This window comes from Carex rostrata, chromosome 3 (assembly GCF_964058835.1).
Source record: "Carex rostrata chromosome 3, lpCarRost1.2, whole genome shotgun sequence".
In the NCBI taxonomy this organism is placed as follows: domain Eukaryota; kingdom Viridiplantae; phylum Streptophyta; class Magnoliopsida; order Poales; family Cyperaceae; genus Carex; species Carex rostrata.
In genome coordinates this window covers 9,003,768-9,027,734 of record NC_135920.1, presented here as the reverse complement: position 1 = coordinate 9,027,734, position 23,967 = coordinate 9,003,768, and the positions used below count along the sequence as shown (strand labels likewise).

At 34.0% G+C, this 23,967-nt stretch overlaps 3 protein-coding genes across 7 annotated transcripts; 1 reads left to right on the top strand and 2 right to left on the bottom strand.

Moving 5' to 3' along the window:
- Positions 1–1,606: 1,606 nt before the first annotated feature.
- SDG37 (SET domain group 37) lies at positions 1,607–8,203 on the bottom strand. 3 transcript variants are annotated; one of them, XM_078299248.1, is made up of 14 exons: positions 8,010–8,203; positions 7,536–7,681; positions 6,209–6,343; positions 4,629–4,683; positions 4,403–4,521; positions 4,236–4,324; positions 4,027–4,123; positions 3,848–3,946; positions 3,342–3,423; positions 2,700–2,819; positions 2,440–2,546; positions 2,294–2,363; positions 2,140–2,203; positions 1,607–1,921 (listed from the first exon to the last, which is right to left on the bottom strand). In XM_078299248.1, exons 1-14 carry the CDS (start codon positions 8,116–8,118, stop codon positions 1,750–1,752), a joined length of 1,464 nt encoding a protein of 487 aa, XP_078155374.1. In that variant the 5' UTR covers positions 8,119–8,203; the 3' UTR covers positions 1,607–1,749. The 3 variants fall into 3 exon arrangements, with proteins under 3 accessions (XP_078155374.1, XP_078155375.1, XP_078155376.1); XM_078299249.1 differs by having other exon boundaries at positions 4,027–4,108; XM_078299250.1 differs by having other exon boundaries at positions 6,209–6,338; positions 8,010–8,146.
- A 5,581-nt stretch (positions 8,204–13,784) lies between these two features.
- LOC144552007 (uncharacterized) lies at positions 13,785–16,055 on the top strand. 3 transcript variants are annotated; one of them, XM_078300118.1, is made up of 5 exons: positions 13,785–13,969; positions 14,192–14,251; positions 14,671–14,730; positions 14,975–15,032; positions 15,808–16,055. In XM_078300118.1, the coding sequence occupies exons 1-5, from the start codon at positions 13,840–13,842 to the stop codon at positions 15,815–15,817; spliced, it is 318 nt and encodes a 105-aa protein (XP_078156244.1). In that variant the 5' UTR covers positions 13,785–13,839; the 3' UTR covers positions 15,818–16,055. The 3 variants fall into 3 exon arrangements, with proteins under 3 accessions (XP_078156244.1, XP_078156246.1, XP_078156245.1); XM_078300120.1 differs by lacking the exon at positions 14,975–15,032 and having other exon boundaries at positions 15,811–16,055; XM_078300119.1 differs by lacking the exon at positions 14,975–15,032.
- A 5,375-nt stretch (positions 16,056–21,430) lies between these two features.
- LOC144551322 (shikimate O-hydroxycinnamoyltransferase-like) lies at positions 21,431–23,632 on the bottom strand. The gene is made up of 2 exons (XM_078299247.1): positions 23,186–23,632; positions 21,431–22,634 (listed from the first exon to the last, which is right to left on the bottom strand). Exons 1-2 carry the CDS (start codon positions 23,594–23,596, stop codon positions 21,756–21,758), a joined length of 1,290 nt encoding a protein of 429 aa, XP_078155373.1. The 5' UTR covers positions 23,597–23,632; the 3' UTR covers positions 21,431–21,755.
- Positions 23,633–23,967: the final 335 nt, after the last annotated feature.

The window sequence follows — 23,967 nt, the reverse complement described above, 5'->3', positions numbered from 1 at the left end:
GGGCGAGTAACACTTTTAAATTCTGTCCTGTCTGCCATACCTATTTATTGGTTGTCCGTCTTTCTTATGCCCGCAAAAATTAGATTGCGAATTGATAAATTAAGACGGAGATTTCTTTAGTTTGGGGGTAATTCAGTGCGAAAGAAGTACTATTTAGTTTCATGGTTAACTGTTTGTAAAAGTAAATCATAGGGGGTTTGGGTTTAATTGATCTCAAACGCCTTAATCAGTCTTTGCTTGCTAAATGGTGGGTACGGTTTAAGAATCCTAATATTAGTTGTAAATGTAAATCAATAGTTCTGACTAAATATGGCCACACAGGTTTTTCTTCCACTTGCTCTCCTTTCTGGAGGGGTATCTTAAAGGGTGCCCATGTAGTCAATACTGGGCTAGCCAGATCTTTGGGTAATGGTCTTACCATTTTATTTTGGAAAGATAGATGGTGTTTCGAACAACTTTAGCTTGTTTATATCCAACTCTCTTTCTTATAGCTCGAGATCCTGATTTGTTGGTTAGTGAGGCTTTAGAACATGATTTTTTAGATATCTCTTTCACACACCAATTAACAGGTGTCACTTTTCATGAGTGACATAATCTGCTTTCTCATTTAAATAATTGTAGGCTTAACCCCCTTTTAAATGACACTTTATTATGGAGGTGGTCTTCTATTGGTAAGTTCACATTTCATTCTTATTATATGTGGCTTGAATATGAAGGTATTCCTAATTTTGAATTTACATCTATTTGGTCAGCCAAAATTCCTTTGAAAATCAAAATTTTTCTCTATCTTCTCAAACGAAATAAACTACTGACCAAAGAAAATCTTACTCATAGAGGTTGGGTAGGTAATACATCATGTCATTTTTGTGGTTCATTCGAATCTACTGATCATTTATTTGTGCATTTCCCCATCTCTTTTCAAATATGGAATTGGATTGCTCAACATAATAACTTTTTGTTTGAGGGTTCGACTATGGATGATATATGGTTTTTGAATGCCTCTATTCCCCTTAAAGATAAACCTTTGGTAGAGCTTGTTCGAGAAGCTGTGCTTTGGTGTTTATGGCTTGTAAGAAATAAGTTTTGTTTCCAACAATCTCATATGCCTACTTTAAAGGCCATTGGCTCCAAAATTATTGCTTTAGCTACATTCTGGTATAAGACTTTAAATAATGGTTCTTTGCTTAACCTATCTTTAATTTTGCCTTTGGACACTAATGACTTGCCTTCTCAGGATTTGATTATAGTAGGCCCACGAGCAATGGTTCACGAGGGGGATCCAGCGCTAGAGGTAGAGCACCCTCGGATGACACAAGAAGATTTAATCCATATGCTTGGGTTAGAGTTCCTCAATAATTAGTTTGTGGTTTTTTTTCCGGTCTCTTGCTATTAGATGCTTACATTAGCATGGCTTTGTTGTGTTGACTATTTGGCTAGACATTATACTGTGTATTGCCTAAGTGGTTTTTTTATTTTCATACTGTATGCGTTTCTCTCTCCAGTTTAGTTGGAGATTGAAGCCAAAACAATTTTGTGATTTCTAATGAAATCGGTGGTTCACCACTTTTTCAAAAAAAAAAAAAATGCTGGTAATAATGATGCGTACAAAACAGTTCACTGTTGGAATTAAATTTCCCCAGAGCAAGTTTCATGAAAGTAATACTAAAATTATAGCGAATAAAGAGGAACACTTGCATCCACACAAGCGGAAAAATAAAGGCATGATCAAAATAGCCTCAGATTCTATCTCTAATCACCATCTCTCTCTCTAGATGAGTGCTTATAGGAAACCTCAGCTCGTGCTTCCTCTATATTCGCTACAAGTTCTTTCATGAAATGTGATGAGGTACCATGTGTAATTCTGAGTATATCAGCTGCCTTGGTGTAAGACACGAGAGAATCATCTGTGAATTCTAGCAACCTACAGGTAATTTTGAATAATTCAATAAATTAAACTCCTCAAGGCAAAAATGATACAAGTAGATGAACAATATGGAGCACTGTACTGTTACTGGTAGCACATATATACTTGGACTAAAACTGACAGGCACCGGATGTTCAATCAAATCTTTTCTATTGCTAACCTTGAAAAGATCAGTGCACCATTGGTAATAAGCAAAGAAGAGAATACATACTTACCACTCAATTTTACCACATGTGTAGAATTGTAGACCTATCATGGGATGAATGGCTGGATAGACTCCTGTCAGACATGAGGCAAAATTTGTACTAATATTAGAATGTTTTAATGGTGGCTTCAATTATACAAGAAAAAGGTAAAAACATGAGGTACTCTGATATGCTTCAATTGTAAGCTTGCAATAGGTCAATGCAGATTCCCATTCTTTCAACTCCATTGACATCTGCAAACATTCAATTGAAATCAACGAGATATCAGCAGAACTAAGTAATATGCTAATATTTTAACAAAAAAAGTACCTTCAAGAGATTTTCACGTGTTTTCAGCAAGTTGAGGGAGAATGCATGATACAGGTCACACTCAACTTGTTCAATGGCTTTATAAATCGAATATGCTTCTGTACAATCTATCTTCAAGTTAAGATATCACTAGCTCAGTGGTACAGATTGAACCTTTAAGAGTGCTCTTCAATTCTGCTTGGAACTCTTACTAGTTGCAAATTGAAAGCCCAATGAGCAAATTCAAAAAGGAAAGAAAAAACAATGAAGCTAAAGGATACTTCCAGTGGAAACCGCAGTAGAAGCTTTCTCAGATAATTTTCTGGCCTCGCTTTTTATTCTTTCTACCTCTAGTGCATCCCTAGAAGTACCACATTGCTGACAAATAATAGTTCTTTTGTCTAATACAAGGATAAAAATCAATAATTAAGAAAAGAAAAACACATTAGGTCTTTAAAGAAGAAAGGGAGAAAAAAAAAGCTGGAAAAACACAACAGATACCAGCTAGGTACAAACAAGTCAGTGCAGGGTACCGCTAATCAAGCGACTTTAACAGCTAATCCAACAAATGAACAGAAATCATTTTAATTCTTATGAGAATTTTAGGTTTTTAAGGGCATTGCGTAACAAAACATAAACAAAATGAGAGAAAAAAGAAAGTTTGAAACAGACAAAAGAAATGGTCTGGTGCAAACAAGTAAGAATCGGTAGTTAATACACATACAGAGATATTAACAAGCTAACCTGATAAATGAATCGAAATAACTTTAATTGCATTGGCAGTGACATTAGGCATTCAATGCACAAGGTCTTATAACAAGACTAAAGGGATAAATGAGAAAGTTACAAAAGAAAAACAAACAATGTGTGTGCCAAAAAGTTGGAATCAGAGGAGGTAAAAGTGCAGAGATTTAAGAGCTAACCAGATAAATAAAGTGATACACCAGTGCATTTATGGTCATAACACCTGTACCCCTCAAGAAACAAATCTTCCTCAGAATAACTCTGGAAATAAGAAAAAAGATAAAAATTAAGAAACATTTCAGTCAGAAAACAATAATTGGATACAATTTCTAGAAACTTGCTCTTGATGCAATTCAATATGCCCCTATATACCTCAGTGATACAGGAAACATATTTCATCCCGTAAAAGCACAAGCAACGTCATTTATAGAACCTACAAAATATCGAAGTACCCCATCTACCATTTCCTTTTCTTTTATACTTAGAAGATGCTCAAAGTACCTCTCTGCTGTTTAGTTCCACACAAACGAGGACATTATAATTTGGACATTTCTAAGAAAGAACGAGGGATCACACGTAAATCATTTTGCCTGTTTTAGAATGAACTTTTGTATTGTTTCTGGGGCATACATGATACTGATATACTTTGTAGGGGCAGACAAGAAATTTTTGTAACTTCAAAAACCTTAAGACAGCGGCTACAATGGCATGTGAAGAAATACTGCTTCAAATCATTTTGCCTTTTCTCCTTTGTTGCAGCTGTCTCAATATAACTAATTGACACCTTCAAGAAAGCAAAATTTCAATTAATTTCAACATTCAGTTAATGTTATAAAACAATGAACTAAAGTAAAATACGATTACCTCAGTGTCTTTAGGTATAGATTCTGTGGCACGAACATGCGCCACCTGGCCTTCAAAGATCAAAACTGAATTTGGCACACAACTACATCCATTTAGGCTAAAATATTGTTAGATAAAAAAATATTTTCATTTAAAAAAACAAGAAGAGAGAACACAACATTTCACAGAAAGATCTACAAAACTAAGAGTAAACACAATAAGGCATGTACCTGTGATTAATCATAGACACAATAGGGAATAATCCCGTGCCAAGGGGTCTAAGTTCAACATCGCATATGGTGTGAGCATTGCACGACAACTGTAGCGTGTACCAGAAATTCAGCATGGACATAGTATTATGTACATACAGGTTTAGTAACAAATACTGTTAACTTACCTTGGAGAAGTTATGAGCTATCTCTTTTAGGTCAAGATCAAGAAAAGGAAGAACCAAGCTGACAAGATTAGCCATCTGTGCATAAATTACAAGTTGATCCTTGCCAACAGCAGAGATATCTTTTTTCAGTGAACAACATTTGTTAAGCAAAAAAACAAACACATTTTATTGAGAAACCAATAAATAAACTAGAATAAAAGCAAAGAAAAAAGAAAGTAAAGGATACGAGATTCCAAGGCCTTGATCAAATTGTAGTTATTTGTTTCTGATACAGGAATAACCTGACAGCAAATTGATAGCGGCTTGTTATGGTAAGTGAAAAGGCTATTAGGTATACAACAACAAAAGCTGATGTTATTTAATTTAATATTATCCAATACAAATTTATTCAGTCAAAACAATACAAGTTTGGTAGGGCCTGGTTCCTTAGGCGCAGATATAGGCCATTGAGCTCACCAAGATTAGTACTAGTTCCTGAAAGCCCACCCTGACAGCCTGGAAGGCCCACTTCCAAAGATATAACAAAATGGAGGCCAAGTCTCAATTTTGGGTCCTCAAGACGGCTTCAAGAGAAAGGCTCGAGATCCTCAAATTCTCAAGATTTGGCTCTGAATTCAAGTCTCGAGCCTCTGATAGTTTGAGTATTTCTTTAGCCTTATGTCAGTATGACATTAGGCTAAAGGAAAGACGCTATAAAAGCATACTTGAGGCAACAGAAAAGGGACTTTTGCCATTTATCTAAAGAATGGCTGCCAAGTCCCAGATGAATCGGTTTATAATAAAAAGCTTGGTTTTTTATAACTAGCTCTAAAGAACTAAAGACTAGATCGAGCTACATTAAATTTTCTAATACTATCTTGATACTGACCTATCAAATATTTCTTAATTAATTTGCAGCAATTTTGCTGGGGACATATTCCAGTTTCAATTTTTCATTTTCCATCCAGTTTCAGTAAATGAAAACCAAATAAACTAAACTAAACTGAACAAGACAAGAAATCAGAGTATCTTTCAAGAGATATTAGGGAAGAAAACTGTATTAGAATTTGCAAATAAGTCTTTACTTAAAATTGTTGGAGAAATTAAAAAGAGGTCTGAATTGTCATATACACTGAAGAAGAATGAGCAAAGACAGGAAATCATGAACGTTTTCTTGATTAATGAAACGATTAGGACAATGTAGTAACTTCTTAAGGCAGAAGGATAGTACAAACATAAACAAATAAATGATATGACATCCACTTTGATTAAATTTTTACAAAATTAAGATGTAATCCATCAGTCATTGCTACTTCAAAATAATTGCCCAATAAATCTCTAAGCAGACCTTTATTCACTTCTTTACAAAACTATTTTATCATCCTTCCATTGTTAAACGTGCAGTTACAGTCCTAAGTACAAGTGTGTTGAGTTTCACTAAAAATGGGCATCATCTTTTCACTTACTCCAAGAAAAGGAACGCTTGTTGGCAATCCTTGAGAATATAGGGGCTTTGTTACTTGAAGATAGTGTAGGTTATTTTCTGCAATTTTTTCTTACTATGATAAAATTGAATGTCTGTCTCTAACTTTAAACAAATTTATCTAAATTCTCTTACTTCAAGCTTGCAAATTTCTCTTATCTTAAAAATATCAAGTGTTTACTTTGGTCACATCATTTCTAATTGGCCAAAAGTTACTGATTGCAAACAAGATTAATAGAACTACTTATAATTATTTATTAAAATATGTTTAGGCAATTTAGGCTAATTTGACTAACACCAATACCTTCTAAAATACAGGTAAAGAATTTGTCAATCCAAGTTACCTGATCTTGTTGCAACTTTGCTTGAAGAATAAGCCGCACCATGAGGCGTATAGTAGACGTAAGCATTTTCTTTCTCTCGTCAGAAAGTGCCATAAGAGCTTTACATTCAACTTGGTGCAACTTCCATTCACTTCTCTATGCATAAAAATGCATTTACATCCATCAGTCTTGAGGTTTTTGCAAGTAAAGAAAAACATGGTTTGAGGAATAACTACAGAAAATTTTATTTTTACCATTAAAAAAAAAAAAACTAAAAAACCATGATTTGGTCAGAATTCCATTTTTGACGTGGACACAGTTTGAAATTTCTGCCAGAAATACCTTCTAAAATACAGGTAAAGAATTTGTCAATCCAAGTTACCTAATCTTGTTGCAACTTTGCTTGAAGAATAAGCCGCACCATGAGGCATATAGTAGACGTAAGCATTTTCCTTCTCTCGTCAGAAAGTACCATAAAAGCTTTACATTCAACTTGGTGCAACTTCACGTTGAGTCCACCAACTTTTTTTTATCTCCAACTCGTATGAAAACCAATTTCTGGTGGGCCCCACATTTTTTTGAGCCAATCAGATTCAATCAAACCATTTTAATGGTCAAAGTTGATGAAAAAAAAAGTTGGTGGACTCAACGTGAAGTTGCGGCCACCCAATTTCTGGCCACAATTTCACATTGTATCCGTGTCAAAAATGGAATTTCTCAGATTTCGTGGCTTTTTGGTTTATCATTTTTTTTAATGGTAAAAATAAAAATTTCGGCAATAACTATGTATTGGGAAAAAATATAGACCATTTTCCCATCATACTGAGTCCAATACAACTCATTTTCTCATGTATATTGAATTACACTTGTACATTTTTGTTTCATCTTACCCTGCAAATACCTGAAAATATTCATCCATACCTTTGTTTTTGCTTTTATCTAATTCCGTTAAACCTAAACCCTTGTCTTTTTTGAAAACTATCACAGAAGCTACAAAGTCGTGAGGGGGAATCGAACTCTCGACCTTTGGGTAACCAACAATCCTAGGACTTTTCTCCTAGCCAACTATAATACCTCCCTTTCTCAACCTAAACCCTTGTCACTCATTTAATGACAAAAAAGTGAAATAAGCAACTGTTCTAAACAAAGTTAGTGGATGTGGGGAACTTCTCCGGGACAAAATTATTCTAGAGATGAAATATTTTCTTAAACTAGTTGGATTGTTTTGCAAAAGAACCCTAACACTTTAGTTCTTTCTTTCATCAAATGTGAAAACTCTGTCAATTGAATACAGCGACATTTGGCTCAAAGACTGGCAAACTGACAACAGACAGCAATAGTTTAACACCTGGCAAATGGGTCCACAGTAACATGCAACTCGACAGGCCGAGCACTTCTTGACATGATTTGAAGAAAAACAAGCATCGCAAACCGAGCCAGCTGAAGCTTTATTTGGTGCTGCCGTGTAAGGTTCTTGACAAATTATCAAATCACCTGTAAATTTTGTGTGTGTGTGTTTTTTTTCGAATAAAATAATTAGTAATTGAGGTATACTATCAGCACTACCATTTCTATACTTATATACTGGTACATGTCATCTGGTACCAGTCTCTATTGGCCCAACACAAACAAGGACAGAAATAATAGACAAAAAAGGTTCTGACTTAAGTCGGTAATTTCAACAAACAGTTAGCAGACATGAGCACACTCTCTCATACGATCAAGCAGACCGAGCGCTGTCGATTCCACAATAATTATATCTCTTCCGGTAAGAAAGGTAAGGCATGGTAAGTTGTACGCAGACTACAAGGTTAAATCATACCCGGAGAGAAATCTCGGGTGGTTACGAGACCACGACCCTTGCCAGGAATGGAGGTGACGGTTACCCCACGACTGGAGAGTGCACGTTGAAAATCCTCCATCCATCCCATCTCTGTGCTCGCGGGCTGGGACCCTGCTGGTTGTGCGACCGAGCAACTGTACTGTGCGCGTTGTGGACTGGAAAGAAACTTGGATACTTCTGCGGGAATATTTTGGAAAGTTTCTTTTCTTTTATGAATAATTATACTAATCGTACCCCAGTTATACCCCCACTATCTCTCTTCAAATTAACTTTCTTAAGTGTCTTTTATCTCCTCATTAATTCCGCTAAGAATTTTTATTTATCCCCACATTAATTACTGTAAATTAATAACAATCTCCGCATTAATTATACTGTCCTCTATTAATAATCCCCGCATTAATTATAATTTCCTTTAATAACAATCTCCGCTAACAATTATTTATCTGTTTATTGATATTCAAGAAAATATTTATCATTGTTCTGACAAGTATTTATCCTTATTGTTCCACCAAAAAGGTATAGTCCAAAGTTTAAGTATAACGAGATGTTCCTTTTATCCTTAAATACACTTTTGGTTCAGATTGCAAGTATACAATCATACCGTGTAGTATATTATCGGGTATCGATCTGCAGAAAGTATGGTTAAAAACTAGGTTTAAACTTTGTGAATTAATTTCAGAAAAAGTAAAGAAAGTAGAGTATGATAAAGTAAATGGGGATATTCCTAACAAGGATTTCAGAATTAATTTTAGAAGAATGGCATGCTTTACAATGTCGATTTCAGCATTTCACTTTGTCTGATCAGTTAGAAGATAGATTGATTTGGAGATGGTCCAAGGATGATAATTTTACTGTACATTCTTTTTTATCAATGGCTTGAATATGGGGGTATTCCTAACAAGGAGTACAATTCTATTTGGAAATCGCATATCCCTTTGAAAATAAAAATATTCTTATGGTTAGTTAGACGGGATAAAATCCTTACTAAAATTAATTTAGCTAATAAAGGTTGGCCAGGTGATATTTCTTGTGTTTTTTGTGGTCAACCTGAAGATACTGAACATCTTTTTATACATTGTTCTTACATTAGATTAATTTGGAATTGGATTGCTGATCATAATAACTTTACATTCACTTGTGCATCTTTAGAGGATTTATGGGTATTAGATGCATACATTCCTTTAAAGGATAGGTTATTGGTTGAGCTACTTAGAGGATCCATTTTATGGACTATTTGGCTGGAAAGAAATAGAATTTGTTTTAATGATGCTAACCCTCTACCGATTAAATCTATTGGAACAAAAATTATTTCATTAGCTAGCTTTTGGTGTCAATCTCGATTAGATAATTCATTTTTTAAATTGAGTCTAATGCTCCCTTCTGATGTTAAGGATCTCCCAGATCAAATACAAGAGGAAGAGGTAAGAAGTCCAGAATTGGCTCAAGTAGTGGACCTTCTAATGTCCATTTCCCAAGTGGACAGTTTAGAGGATATGCAGGGTTTTGGAGCTGGCAACCCTCCCTCTCCAATGTCTGGAGAAGAGGAGAGTGATGAAGATTTATTGGATATATAGTCCTTAGCTTTATATACTTTCAGTGTTTTTAGTAGATTCTTATGTTTTTACTTTTCTTAGTTGTGAGCTTGTTAGTGTGAACTTGTTATTCTTTTATTTTTACTTTTGTTTTTTTGTATGGACCTGTTATATTTGATTTTGGTACCAATTTGGTACTAAATCAGATATGCTTTGATTTCAAATGAAATCGGTGGTATATACCACTTTTCTTCAAAAAGATAAAGTAAATGGGGGGTTTGTTCTAATTAAATCTAAATTTGGGTTCAATACCTGAATTGGAGGAATTTAAAACAATTAAAGTAAATAAATGAAATAAAGATTGATTTGCTTTCTAGTTTGAGAAGATCTAGGGGCATTCGGTCTACAATCTCTTGCTAATTCTATCTATTCGGTTTTTGTTTAAGTTAATGTATGATTTGATGAGGTTTCTAACCTAATATGTCATTAAGGGTCACTTTCGTGAATTAATAACGTGTCTAAGTAATTCGGACTTCACGATTAGGTCCTTCACCCTAGCTACCTAGACCATAAGCTCTTGTTAGTCTCCCATCTCCTCAAATATTAGTACCTCATAATTAAGTCCATCATACTAATACCCGATTCGATTTGAGATGTCCTAATTATGGTTTGGCTTCACGGTTAGGTCCTTCACCAAGTTCCTAACCTTAATTTCTATAGTTCCGGCTTAGATTACAAATTGGTTAGATCCTAATCCAAACCTAAGGTATTTGCATTCATAATTTGGTACTATCCTATTGATCCTAGTCAATTTTGGTTCTTTCGAATCCAAAACGGGATAACTACAATTCAAGTACTAATTATGTAATTAACACAAATGATAAAATCACAGAAATTAACATCAAATCCCATAAAATAATCATAACAAAAACAAATAATCGAATAAGATACAATTAAACAAGTTCATGCATTGACCTAAACCCCTAAAGAGAGATCTACTCTCTCATGGAGAGATCCATTACAAAAATTGGCAAAAATAAGAAGAAATGAAATAAAGAAATGATTACACCCTTTATTGAATCAAGAACCTCAAACTTGCCGAAATCTTGCTTGGACCTTCTTCTCCTTCCTAGAAAAGCTTCAGGAACTCTAGAAATAACCGCTGATTTATCGCGATAATGGATGGAAATGAACATGCACTAAGGGAGAGAGAGATGAGAATGGATGATGCTTGAATGGGAAATCAACTCCTCCATTTATAGCCAAGGACTATGCCCAATTAAAAAGCATAGTTGTGAGGTGAGTGGGTGTTATATTCGGATTATTTCCCAGGTTGCCTTGTCCATATTTGACTGAAAAAACGCATCCATGAAGCGCCAAAAATAGAAACTGTGTTGAAACCGTATAATTTTGGATTTCTGCGGGTCCAGTGCGGGTGCGCCGGGCCGCACTGGAGATGAGTGCGTCCGCACTAAGCTCAGACTTTTTTTTTCTGTGAAGTGCTGAGATGCTGAAAATTCGTCTAAGTACTGAGTGCGTCCGCACTGGATCAAATTTCCTTTTTTAGTTTCTCATGTTATAGATCTTCTCGCTAGCTTTTCAAAAAGTGGTCATAAGCCTAAATCGGAGTTACAAGTCAAAAGTTATAGCCGTTTTAAGTTCAGACTCCATTTTTGGCTGACTGCTACAGTGCGTCTGGATCCCCAGCACTGTGCTCGGATTTTTCCTGTGCGTCCAGATTTCGGCTGCATCGAAATCCGTGCGTTCGCACGGATTTTGATGAATACCTTATTATACCTTTTTTAAAATTGGCGCGCGTCCAGAAATCCATCTAAGTACTTAGTGCGGCTGTATCGCAAACCGTGCGTCCGCACTGAGCATTTTTCTTCGGTTTTCTTCATTTTTCTTCATTTTCTGCAAATTAAAACCAAACAAATGCAGTAACTTGATCATAGATGTATTATATTTACTTTATATTCAAGATACAAGATATTTGATGTTATTTCGTGATAAAAATCAGATCGAATATGTATATAATTTAGGCCTATCAAATTCCCCCAAGCTTGAACATTGCTTGTCCCCAAGCAACATCTAAACTTGGACTACAATTCGATATCTAATTTAATTCCATATCAAGTATAAATTTCTCAAACTTTCAAAAAATTTGTATGATCTTGACAAAATTTAAAAATCTCAATGTAAATTTTTACAAATCTAAAGTTCAACCCTTGGCTAATTATGCTTCACCCCACAATTTGATTACTCTAACTTTTATTTCCTTAAAGACTTAGAATTTGTAAACTTCGGATATCTAAATTTGTTACAAAAAATTGCATTCTTATTTGTGAAAACTCTTTAAAAAAATCCCCCAAGCTTGGATAAACTTAGGGTAGAAAGTCGCGGACTTCGTATGTTGATATTTGCAAATTTTCATTTTTCTTTTTGTTGCTTTTATTTTATGACACAATAAATCTTTACCCTTAGAACAAAACTGGTTAGTTATAGGTAGTTAACCATACCCAACAATTTTAATTCAAAAGTGCATTTGCATGCTCTTGTTTCAACCCTTCCATGACACGAACTTACATGTTTAGTGCAAACCCGGTCACTTTATCGGGCAAACTAGCGGAGCAAAGTGTCAATGATTCATTGCTAGCTATAAGTATGTCATGTCGCCGTAACATAAGCAAGCGTAACATAAGCTTTTAAGTCTAACTTACGAATAAAAATGATATTTAGATATTTTTTTTTTCATAATATTCATAAGTAACTTATTTTTAATTATTTGAATTATATTTATATCTGTATAATGATACGGTTTGACCAATAGTCCGTTTGATACGATCCGATCAAGACGCAGTATCAAGACGCTTTTGTAGAAAACAGCTTTTTAATCTGATCAAAGAGTAATTAAACAAATAAAAGCTACACCGTTTTGTACAGTAAATCAGGTTACCTGTATCACGATCAAACAACTAAGCTTCCACAGAAGTATCAGCCTACGGCAAACAAACGCCACTCCAATTTTTAATGCGCGGTCAAACTTTTTATATTTCCCTTCATATCTTACTATGCTGAGAGGGATCCGATTACATCTTTTTTGGTGACACCAAATTATATTTTTCATTTTCAAAGTTTACAAAGTTCAAACAGTCGATTCAAACCGTTCAACTTGTTGGATATGTTAAAATGTGCTTGCATATCAAATTTTATATTTTTTGGAATTTTTTTTACTATTTATTAAGTATTTAACAAAATCGCTATATTCAGACCGTTGAATTTTTGTACTCATCTTAATATAGAGTGTAATCCGGTGTAATCCGGTGTCACCAAAAAATGATGTAATCGGATCCCTTCTCATGTTATATAGTAGTGTCAATTATTTGAATTGCAACACGTTTGACCACAAGGATCGTACAACACAAATCTTCAAAACATATACATTGGGCCGGCCAACGAGCCTCCAGAACTTGAATGCATCATGTTCCAAATTTTTTATTAATACGGCAAGGTAAGGAATAGCAAAAGAATAGAAGAATTGTGGAATTGAGAATTGATCACTCTTCCGGTCTATTCCAAATGTGTTCGGTAGACTCAACAATTAGAATAGTAAAAGTAGACATTCATTTAAAATATAAAATAATAGGAAATGACTTGTGATTTTGTTGAGTTTTGACTTTTGATTAATGCTTTGTAACGATGAATATTGACAGAAACAAAATGCATATTCAACAAAATACTAACAGCGAAATGTAATAAGTAAATTTATAAAGTTAAACTATACTGTTAACTTCTTCTAGCTAGTTTACTGCTTACTATCTATTTCTTCTAAACTGGCATAGAAGAAATAAATAAACTAGATATAATAAGTTTTCATAAACTAAACTGTAAATTGAAGATAGAAATGAAAATATAAATTTGCAAATAACCATTACAAATAGCAATGAACATGAGCTGATTGAAGAAATTAGCTAGGAAGAGGAAACAAATAAAACAAACTTCAATCAAATATAAATTTACAAAATGTAAAAACGGAGTTCACTCGATGAGAATCTTTACAAATCTGAACTCGTACGTAGGACAGAGCATATATCTTAGAGAAGGCAAGATGTATGACAGGGAGAAAGAGACGGACAAACAAGCAAGCTTGTATCTCGGCTGGTGCAGAATAGAGGAATTAAAGGGAATTAGATCTCTATTCCTATCGAACAGATCTAAAATTAGCTAAATTAGAGAATAAAGAATAGGTTGAGACTTTTTTAACCTCATTCACGCTGATGTGGCATTTCCTTCAATTTTCTATTCATAACCTCCTTTGCACGTTTCCAGAGAAAAGAGAAAGGGTTTCTCCTCCGCCGAATGTTTGTTCGATCTCCGGCGATACTTCGAGAGAAGAACGAATCAAAGGTAACCACATATTGGATTTTCACCTTTTAAATGAGCTCCGTAATGCCATCTCTCTCCTCCTCGTAGTCTCAATACCTCTTGGCTTCTCTGACAAATACGTTGTCTCCTTCTTTCCTACCACCTCTTATAATTTCTCACCTTAACTGAGCCGTATATTGCTTTCTTACTTCTAAAAAATTTCTAATTTTGTTGAAATTTGTTTTACTTATTTCCTCTTTGTAGTTCTTCGAATCAACAGAGCTTCTATTAGAAATCAGCACACAAGAATTGAAATTTGTTGTGGTAAGGCCCTTTTAATCATTTATGGGACTTCTTAACTCCAGGTTTAATTATTGATTTGGTGTGGTTTGATTATTGTTAAATTTAGTTTATATCTTCTTCATGTATAATTTGGAATGACTTATTTTTCCAAAATATTATATGCTGGTTCTTACTTATTTTTCATTCTTTATCGTGTACCACTATTGAAAGGATTTTAAAATTGATCAAATTGGATTTTCACCTTTTAAATGAGCTCCGTAATGCCGTCTCTCTCCTCCTCGTAGTCTCAATACCTCTTGGCTTCTTTGACAAATACGTTGTCTCCTTCTTTCCTACCACCTCTTATAATTTCTCACCTTAACTGAGCCGTATATTGCTTTCTTACTTCTAATAAATTTCTAATTTTGTTGAAATTTGTTTTACTTATTTCCTCTTTGTAGTTCTTCGAATCAACAGAGCTTCTATTAGAAATCAGCACACAAGAGTTGAAATTTGTTGTGGTAAGGCCCTTTTAATCATTTATGGGACTTCTTAACTCCAGGTTTAATTATTGATTTGGTGTGGTTTGATTATTGTTAAATTTAGTTTATATCTTCTTCATGTATAATTTGGAATGACTTATTTTTCCAAAATATTATATGCTGGTTCTTACTTATTTTTCATTCTTTATCGTGTACCACTATTGAAAGGATTTTAAAATTGATCAATTAATCATTATAATTTTCTTGGTCCGCTTGAAAACAGGAACGGGAGAACTATTAATAGCTATACTGTTATGCATGTTACACACCTGTTATGATGAGTGAGGCTTTCCTAGAAACATTTTGCCTTTTTTTATTTCTTTTGTTCTTGTCTTAATTTGGTGGGTACTGAAAGAGTGAGGTAAGATTAGAATGCATAATCTTTTATGACTCGTACTAGTGACAACACCATCATCCTAGGACTCGTACCAGTGACCCGGTAATCTAGATCCAATTGCTATAATGCATCCCAGTTCATTCTTTTCAGCCAAACTGGTACCAATAAACTCCAAAACCAGCACTTGTTACAAACCAAAAATAAAAAGGTATCTAGATAATGAATTTAGCCAAACTTCTTTACACTATAATAGATGACATCTTCATGAGTTCATAGGAACAAACCTTGCATTTTTTTGGATTTTTCTATCGTTTATAGTGAAGTTTCAAAGTTTAGATTCTAAAAAAAAAAAAAAACTGGTACAGCACCAACCAGGTACACAAACTGCCATGTACAATACCCCAAATTCAACCTAGCTAGAAAGCCCAGAAAAATATGAAATAAATCATAGTTACAGATCTCAGTGTCTTGAGAATTTTGATACGAAGAACATCAAATTTGGATCTCTACTTTATTCTACACAAAAATCATAAGGGAGGTTATCAGGGATATCCAAATTGTCCCTCATGAGCTGATAGGTTGTGCCTAAGTTATTCAATAATGAATTGATGGATGAATATATTAAAGAGCACATATTCATTATTAAAAAGCATATGTTTTTAAAATTAAAATTTATGTTGTATCTCTGGTGATGATTTTATTTACTGATTTTATTGAAGAAGAGAGTAAGGTGTTCCAGTAGGCCATCATATCAGATATTGCGAAGGGTCCTGCAATGCAGTGGATGGTTCAAAAAGAAGCCGAACTCGAGGTGTCAACAAGGCGAAATGATGAATTGGATCAAAGACTCAGTCGATTAAGTGCCGAGAACTAGAAATGGATCAGCATTGCCAGAAACAATGAGTCGATTGTAAGCAAGTTGCACACCAAAAGGGAACATGCTCTCAAAAATGGATATGACAAGAATGTGTTAGAAGAGGGAATGGCTGATACCGATGAGTTCCAGTTGACGTGTCGGGATGATTCGCCAATAGGTCCATTTGCATGTCGATTGTGCTGGAAGGAAATGACCAGATTGATTTTTCCGTGTCGGCATCTGTACTTATGTGATGTATGTGATGCGACTGTTATGGTGTATCCGGCATGTAGCGAACCGAAACTATCATCAATAATACTGGTGTTGTTCAACAATTTATTTTTTTTATTGCTATTTTAGTTTATTGTTTAATGTTTATTTGGATTAAATTTATTGTTGCTTAATGTTTAATGTTATCATGGTGTATTGTTTAATGAGAATTGCATGATTATATTGTATTTTTTTACTAGAGAATTTTATTTATAGCAGTTGTAAACTTTCTATTTTTTATTTGTTGAAAGTGTATAGTATTGCACAGTATTAAATTCAACAATGTATGGTGCAGTATAAAATCAACAATGTGTGGCGCAGCATTAAATTCAACAAGGTTATAAGAGTCATTTCCTATAATTATTATATTTTAATGAAGAGAAATGTTATTATTCTAATTGCTAAAGTGCCGAACATACTTGGAATAGACAAGAAGAGTGCTCAATTCTCAATTCCATAATTCCTCTATTCCTTTGTTATTCCTCCCCTTACCGAACAGGCCCTAAAAAAAGATTTTAATGAATATACTCTCGATTTTAAAAAAAAAAAATACCCTAACCGCCCCTGTGGGGGACAGTCCACTCTGATCACCAGACCACCCCCTACAGAGGCGGTTCACCTTTTTTTTTTTTTACATATCTTAATAATATTTTCATTTAAATAATTTTGTGAAGTTTTAGTTTTCTATACCAAAAAATAAGACATTTAATATATTTATGAGTGATGTCGTAACTCTTTATAACTTTGACTTGATTTGTCAGTTGGATATCACAAGTCTAAAGATAACACTAATTAAGGACTTGACCTTGATTCTTAATAATTTATTTTTTTCAAATATACACAAGGAAATATGGTTAGATTGCCTCAATTATGTCAACTTTTTTTTTAGAGAATAATTAAAGAGCGAGAGAGAATAATTGAATTATTGTCAACATACACTATTTGCTTAAATAATCAAAAGTACACAATAAATAGTAAATACATTTTAAAATAATTATATGGATTATTCTTGAATAATCTCTTAGGCTTTTGAAAAAACTAATACCGGTCGTTGTATGTCTACTGTTAATAGAAAACTTAAACTGAATTTTTGAAAAACTAAACGACATTTTTTTTTGCAATTATATTTCTGTCGGTGCTTGGGGATTCTCCCCTCCTCGGGGCAAAATCTGGATCCATCTCATCCCCCTTTTCCGAACTGGGGTCATACGCGCAAATTCGACTTTCCTAGCTAAAGTTATGGCTGTTTAAAGTTTGTTCAAAAAACAACGATGCTTCCGTGCAAAAACACCGATAACGCACCAATGCTTTATGCCCGGCTTAATGATGACAGAAGTGCATCGGTGTTTCATTGCCAAAACATCGATGGTGCACCCATGCTCTCTAAACGGCCATAATTTTATTATTGTCAAAACATCGATGACGCACCCATGCTCTCTAAACGACCATAACTTTAAAATGCATTTACTATTTATTGTGTGCGCGTTAGTTTATTTTTTTAATGGATTACGGTTTCATTTATTATTCAAAGATCATTGAAATTATCTATGATTATTCAATATATGTCATTTACATGATAATTATTTTTTTTTTCAAAATTCAAAACCGTCTCCTTTTAGATTTCACAATCTTGTCCTAAACTTTTTTGTTGATGTTTTTCATGAATTATGGTTATATTTATGATTCAAAAATAATAGAAATCATGAATTATGGTTATATTTATAATTCAAAAATCATTGAAAGTATCTTGTTTGGAATAAAAAAAATAATGGTTATATTTATGTAGTTGAAGGTCATTGAGGTGTAATTTTACAAATTGCTCTACTTTCTAAAATTTTCAAAAAAAATATCCCTCCTCTAAAATAATTAATAAAATGCCCTTGTGAATCCCTCATTTTCTCCTCTCTCCCTCTCTCTATCTCTACCTCCTATTTACTCTCATCAAATTTGACACCTCTTTATCTTTCATTAAACTTATAAAAGATTTTAAAGAATATGAAATTCAAATAAAAAAAATTTGATAAACATGCAACAAAATTTTCAGTTAAATTATATATATATATATATATATATATATCAAATACATATTTTTTTTAAGTATCTATACTAATCTGCATCATGATGAAATTATTTACACGATTATACGGTACGTTATTAGAAAGATAAACTCTTAAATTTGTATTTTACTTATTTGAAGAATAGGATCATATGTTTGTATATATTTTTTTAAAAAAAGGCTAATTATAATAATCATATTTTTGAGATTTTTTTTATTATTGATGAGTATATATGCATTAATTTGATGTATTACAATTTAAATTTACAAAAAATGAACCTATCTCAAATGCAAGCATCAAACATTAATATATATTCCCATTTCAATCTACTAATTGGACACTATCAATACCGAAGATAATTATCATTTTCATCTAAGTACTGTCTTATTTGTAACCAAACGGAGAAGAAAATATCTTGATAACATCTAATTTTTTTTATTTCATATTTTGTACTTATTTAAATCTCAAAAGTATTTATAATTTTTTTGTAAAGTTTTCAATTTTTTATTTTTTTTGTTTGATTATAAGAAAGTTTAATTAAATGAAATACTGTCAAATAAATAAATTATAAATTTAAGAGTTTATATTTTTAATAATTCGTATAAATAATTTCATCATGATACAGATTAGTATAAATACTTTTACATAAAAAAACATGTATTCGATATATATATTATCTAACTGAAAATTTTGTTGTATGTCTAAAAAAAAATTATTGTTTGAATTACATATTTTTTAAAATCTTTATGCATTCATTAAAGTCTAATGAGAGATAAGGAAGTGCCAAACTTGATGAGAATAAATAGGAGGTAGGGATAGAGAGAGGGAGAGGAGAAAATGAGGAACCCACAAGGGCATTTTGCTAATTTTTTTAGAGGAGAGGTATTTTGTTAATTTTTTTAGAGGAGAGGTATTTTGTTTGAAAATTTTAGAAAATATGACAATTTGTAAAATTTTCCGTCATTGAGGCAATCTAACCCTTTGTGTATATTTGAACAAAATAAATTATTAAGAATCAATGCCAAGTCATTGATTAGTATTATCTTTAGACTTGTGATATCAAACTGACAAATCAAGTAAAGTCAAAGAGTTATGACATCACTCATAAATATATCAAAATGTCTTATTTTTTGGCATACACCCTAAACAAGAAAATTAAAACTCCACAAAATTATTTAAATGAAAATATTATTAAGATACCTAAAAAAAGAGGAGAACCGCCCTGGGGGTGTGGGTCTGGTTGTCAGAATGGGCCGCTCCCCACAGGGGCAGTTAGGGTAGTTTTTTTAAAAAAAAAGGGGTATATTCATTAAAATCTTTTTTTTTTAGGATATTAATAAAAAATTCGGCATCAGGTCATAGCTATTAAAATATTCACCTTCAATGTAAAAGGCCTATTAAGGCCGTGAAAGATTTCTAAATTCTAAGTTCTAACTATACAAGCCCGTACTTGTCCATAGAAGCACTTATCCGCTTTCACCAGCAAATACCAGCTCATACAAGAACATAGGCCTGCAAACGAACCGAACCAAACCGAACCTGCCCAGGTTCGAATTCGAATTCGATATTAATTCGAATCGAACTGGGTTCGAAATTGAAATGATTTCAAACCTGAAAGGCAGGTTCGAATTCGATTCGGTAAAATTCGAACTGGTTCGATTCGAATTCGATATTGGTTCGAAATTGAGACAGAGACAACCAATTTTCAGTAATTTTCAATTAAAATAAAATTTCCGGTTAAGATATAAGTAATTTCTCTCCAATTTTCAGTAATTTGATTAAACATGACAAGATCGACATGGTCCACATGGAAATATATCATATAATTAAAATATGGAAATGTACACAGAAAACAGAATAATTAAATGCTAAACATGACAAGATCGACATGGAAATGTACCAGTCACAGAAAACATAATAATCTTGCAAATATTACAAAACATTACAATCTTGCAAATATAATTAAAATGACCCCCAAATATTACAATCTTGCCAAATATTATAAAACAGCCTTCTCGGAAATCTTCAAAACAGCCTTCTCAAAACAGCAGTTGGTGAATATATCTAACCAGCAGCTTCGTAACAGAGAGGCGTAACCAGCAACTCAGTATCTGTTCAGGCCATTATAATGCGGCCAAAACAAAGATAGTATCTGTTCAGGCAATTCAGCAAATACCTTGCAAAAAAAAAGTTGAAGCGTCAATTTAATCACTGGAACTTACCGAAAGTACCTTTTTTGGACTCCCATTGAGATTTGAACAATCTTGCTTGCTGCTTAAACACCTAAAATTCCCAAATAGAAAAGAAAAATAAATAGTCACATTTCAGCGCTAGAAGCTGGAACTCAAACCAAACTTTGAGAAATTGCAAACAATGGCATAAAGGACAAAAGAATGTAATTTTTTTTAGAATTAACGAACCTACCTAAGTAGAGACGAGCACGACGGTGGTGACCTTGATCTCTCTCAGCCTATTCAAGGCGTTGATGCACCGATCCGCCTCCGGAGAAGCGCCGCCGTCCTCAGACGCAGCGTCAGCCACCGTCTCTCCGGAGAAGCACCGATCCGTCGAATGTCTCTGAAGAGATTGAGAGAAGTCGGCTAGGTTAACATCGAAACTGACTACTGAGAGTGAGAGAGAGAGGGAGAAATAATATCGGAGAGTGAGAGTGAGAGCGTAAATTAAATGGACGGTTCAGATTAATATCGGAGATTCGAACCTTACCAGATTCGCGATTCTATCGAATCGAACCATCCCCGGTTCGAATTCGAATTGAATTAATTTCGAATCGAACCGGTTTGAATTAATTTCAAATCGAATTACATTCGAATCGAATTTTTTTTGAACTTTTTCGAATCGAACTCGAATCGAATCACGAATCTCGAATTTTTTGTGCACCCCTACAAGAACATGTCAGTTCTGCCTTTTTATATATCCATCTATAAGTTCTAAAGTACAATGATAATTAGTAGTATATATTTCTCTTTTATTCTTTTCCAAAGCATACATAATTGCTAAAGGATCGTGATTATACTGAAAATTTCAACCCGTTACGACGAAAGCTGCTAAGAAAAAAAAAATATATTTCAGATATACCGCAGTGAAGTATACAAAACTAGCATATGCTAAAATTAATGCCACTTTGTTGTACTTGACAAGTGCAGGGGCTAATATTTTGAATTTCTAAATTTTTAGAGAGTTTATTTGATTAAAATCTTTATTCGATCAAATTAAATACATAACACAGCTCCCATATATAAACTTACAAGGGTTAACAGCCGTTACAAAGACATTTAGAGTCACTAACCTTAAAAAGAAAAAAAACCGTTGCAAATAAGCTTAAAAATGGAATAGAGTTTTGATGCATTTTTTAATGTTTCTGGCAAGCAATCGGAATTCACAGGAAAAAGAGAAGAAATTAGAAGGGTTGATTCCACAAAATTCCTGGTGAGATTTATTATCTCCAACGATTTCACACCAGAAGCTAATTAAGATCGTAGAAAACAGTTTTAAATTTCTCCATATTTTCTATTTCAAGTCCAATAAGCACAGATATTCCTTGATCCTTGACAGGATTGTTCATCAAGACCGCAATACCCCCAAGACCGCACTCCGCCCTAGTCATAAAAACCGGGTTTCCATACCCAAAATCAGCATCATAAGACCGCGTGCCAAGCCAACTCGTTATACACATGTCATATGCTGTCATCCCAAACCTCTTCAACAAGCTATCTTTATCTGCCACTTCCAAATAATCAATAGATTCTCTGACATACGCATCATCAATCCGAACAACCACTTCTCTGATCCTTTCAGGTATGAATCCAATAACCTCTGAGACCTTAGCGCTGACCAATCCGCAGGTACCAGTGTTGCCGAGAAAGTATTTTGGCAGTGGAGGTGATATGCGAGAACGGATTTCAGCAGGAAATAAAAGGTGTGACTCTTTGTCATGTGCCAGGCCCCGAGCCAAGCATAAGCATTTCCAGATATGAGCAGATACAGCCTGGAACGTCGAGATGGTGTCGGAATAACTACCGCAGCGTGGACGGATTTTAAGGTAATTAATTTGGTCTTTTGAGAGCTTCAAAATGGTGGAGATGAAGGGATCATAGACCCCGGTACGATGCCCATTTCTTTTGAGATACTCAACATGGAGATGTTCTGGGTGGTTTAAGGGACAAAAAGGCGTGGATCTGGCTCGGAGAATGGTTCGATCTAAGAAAGGAGGAGGTACAGTGGAAGTGTTACCTCTGGCAATGTTTGTCAGAGTATGCATGAAGTGGAAGTCGGTGTGAACATCTACAATGCAGTGGTTGAAGGCAACGCCAAGGACCACATCACTGGATTCGAGAAATGTAATCTGCATATGTGACAAATTTCAAATTATCATTATACTACATGCTGATTCTGTACTGTTAAAATATAGGAAATTGTTATTTATTGGGCACTTACCCCATTAACCTTCAACAACAAAAAAATACATGGTGATTCAATTACATATATGTCGATATATGACTAATGACTAGACTGTTGACGCTGGTATTTCGGTTTTACCAGTGAAACCAGAAAATTGAACCATAGTTAAACAGAGCAAGAAACAAAGAAGCAAACGAGCAGTAATTTAGCAAGGATGATTGAGTTAAGTAATGACAATAATTCCTTGTTAGCTTGGTTTCTATACAGATCAAAATTTGAAATTTTGAATTGTATTTTTAATTAACTGGACGTCCTGTATATATTCCCAATTAAAAATAGTTCTCTTACGGTACAATTAATCAATTGATAGATCATAGTGCCTACTTCTTCAATTTATTAGGCGTTCAACAATGGAATAATCAATTACCAACTGGAATAATATCACCTCACCCCACCCGCCCACACACACAAAAAGAAGGGTCAGTAAGTAAAAACCTGAAGCAATAATAAGGGAGGTGTCTCTGAATTCACAACTGGCACAAACAATTTCCTATTCTCAGCCGACGGCTGGTATCCTTTCAAGTTATCGAGAGTAAGCTTCGACCGAGCTACCACGAAAAAAGCACCCTCACCGTTGCAATCAATCTCGAGCCGGCCATCTTTATCCGTTGCCAACCGACCGGCCAATGGGTAAAAGAGCACCAATGCCTTTGCCAGAGCTGTCTTGATATTTGACACGGAGAAGAAATCAGAATCCCCATTAAATCTGTAGAGATATATGAAAGAGGTGTAGATGGTGGGTAGCACCGAGAGGTCGAAATTGGTGAGCCAGTGCCTCTCCTTTGGGGTATTCTCGCTTGGGGCTACCAAGCTGCTCTCTACAATTTCTACCAGGTTCGGTTCCATTCCTATCTGTTTAATTTTAGATCTTAATTGTGCCAGTGCCACCATTATATATATAGGATAGGATATGTTATGACTCATGGTCATGTTTGATTGTGGAGTAAGGGGTGGATTAAACTCCTTATTTCACATTTAATTCATCAAATAAGAAGTAAAAATAATAGAGTAAGTGGGAGTAAGATTTGAATTAATTCGGTTTAGCTTACTTCATTTAAAGATGTGATTTAGCTTACTTCACTAAACATGATTAATTAATTTTATCTTAACTTAGAATAAACAATTTAATCCAGATTAAAGTAACATGACCCATGAGAGTAGGAGATTGAATTCGGAATGTAGTACGTAGTTCCCTATCTAGTTTTTTTTTTTCTGCT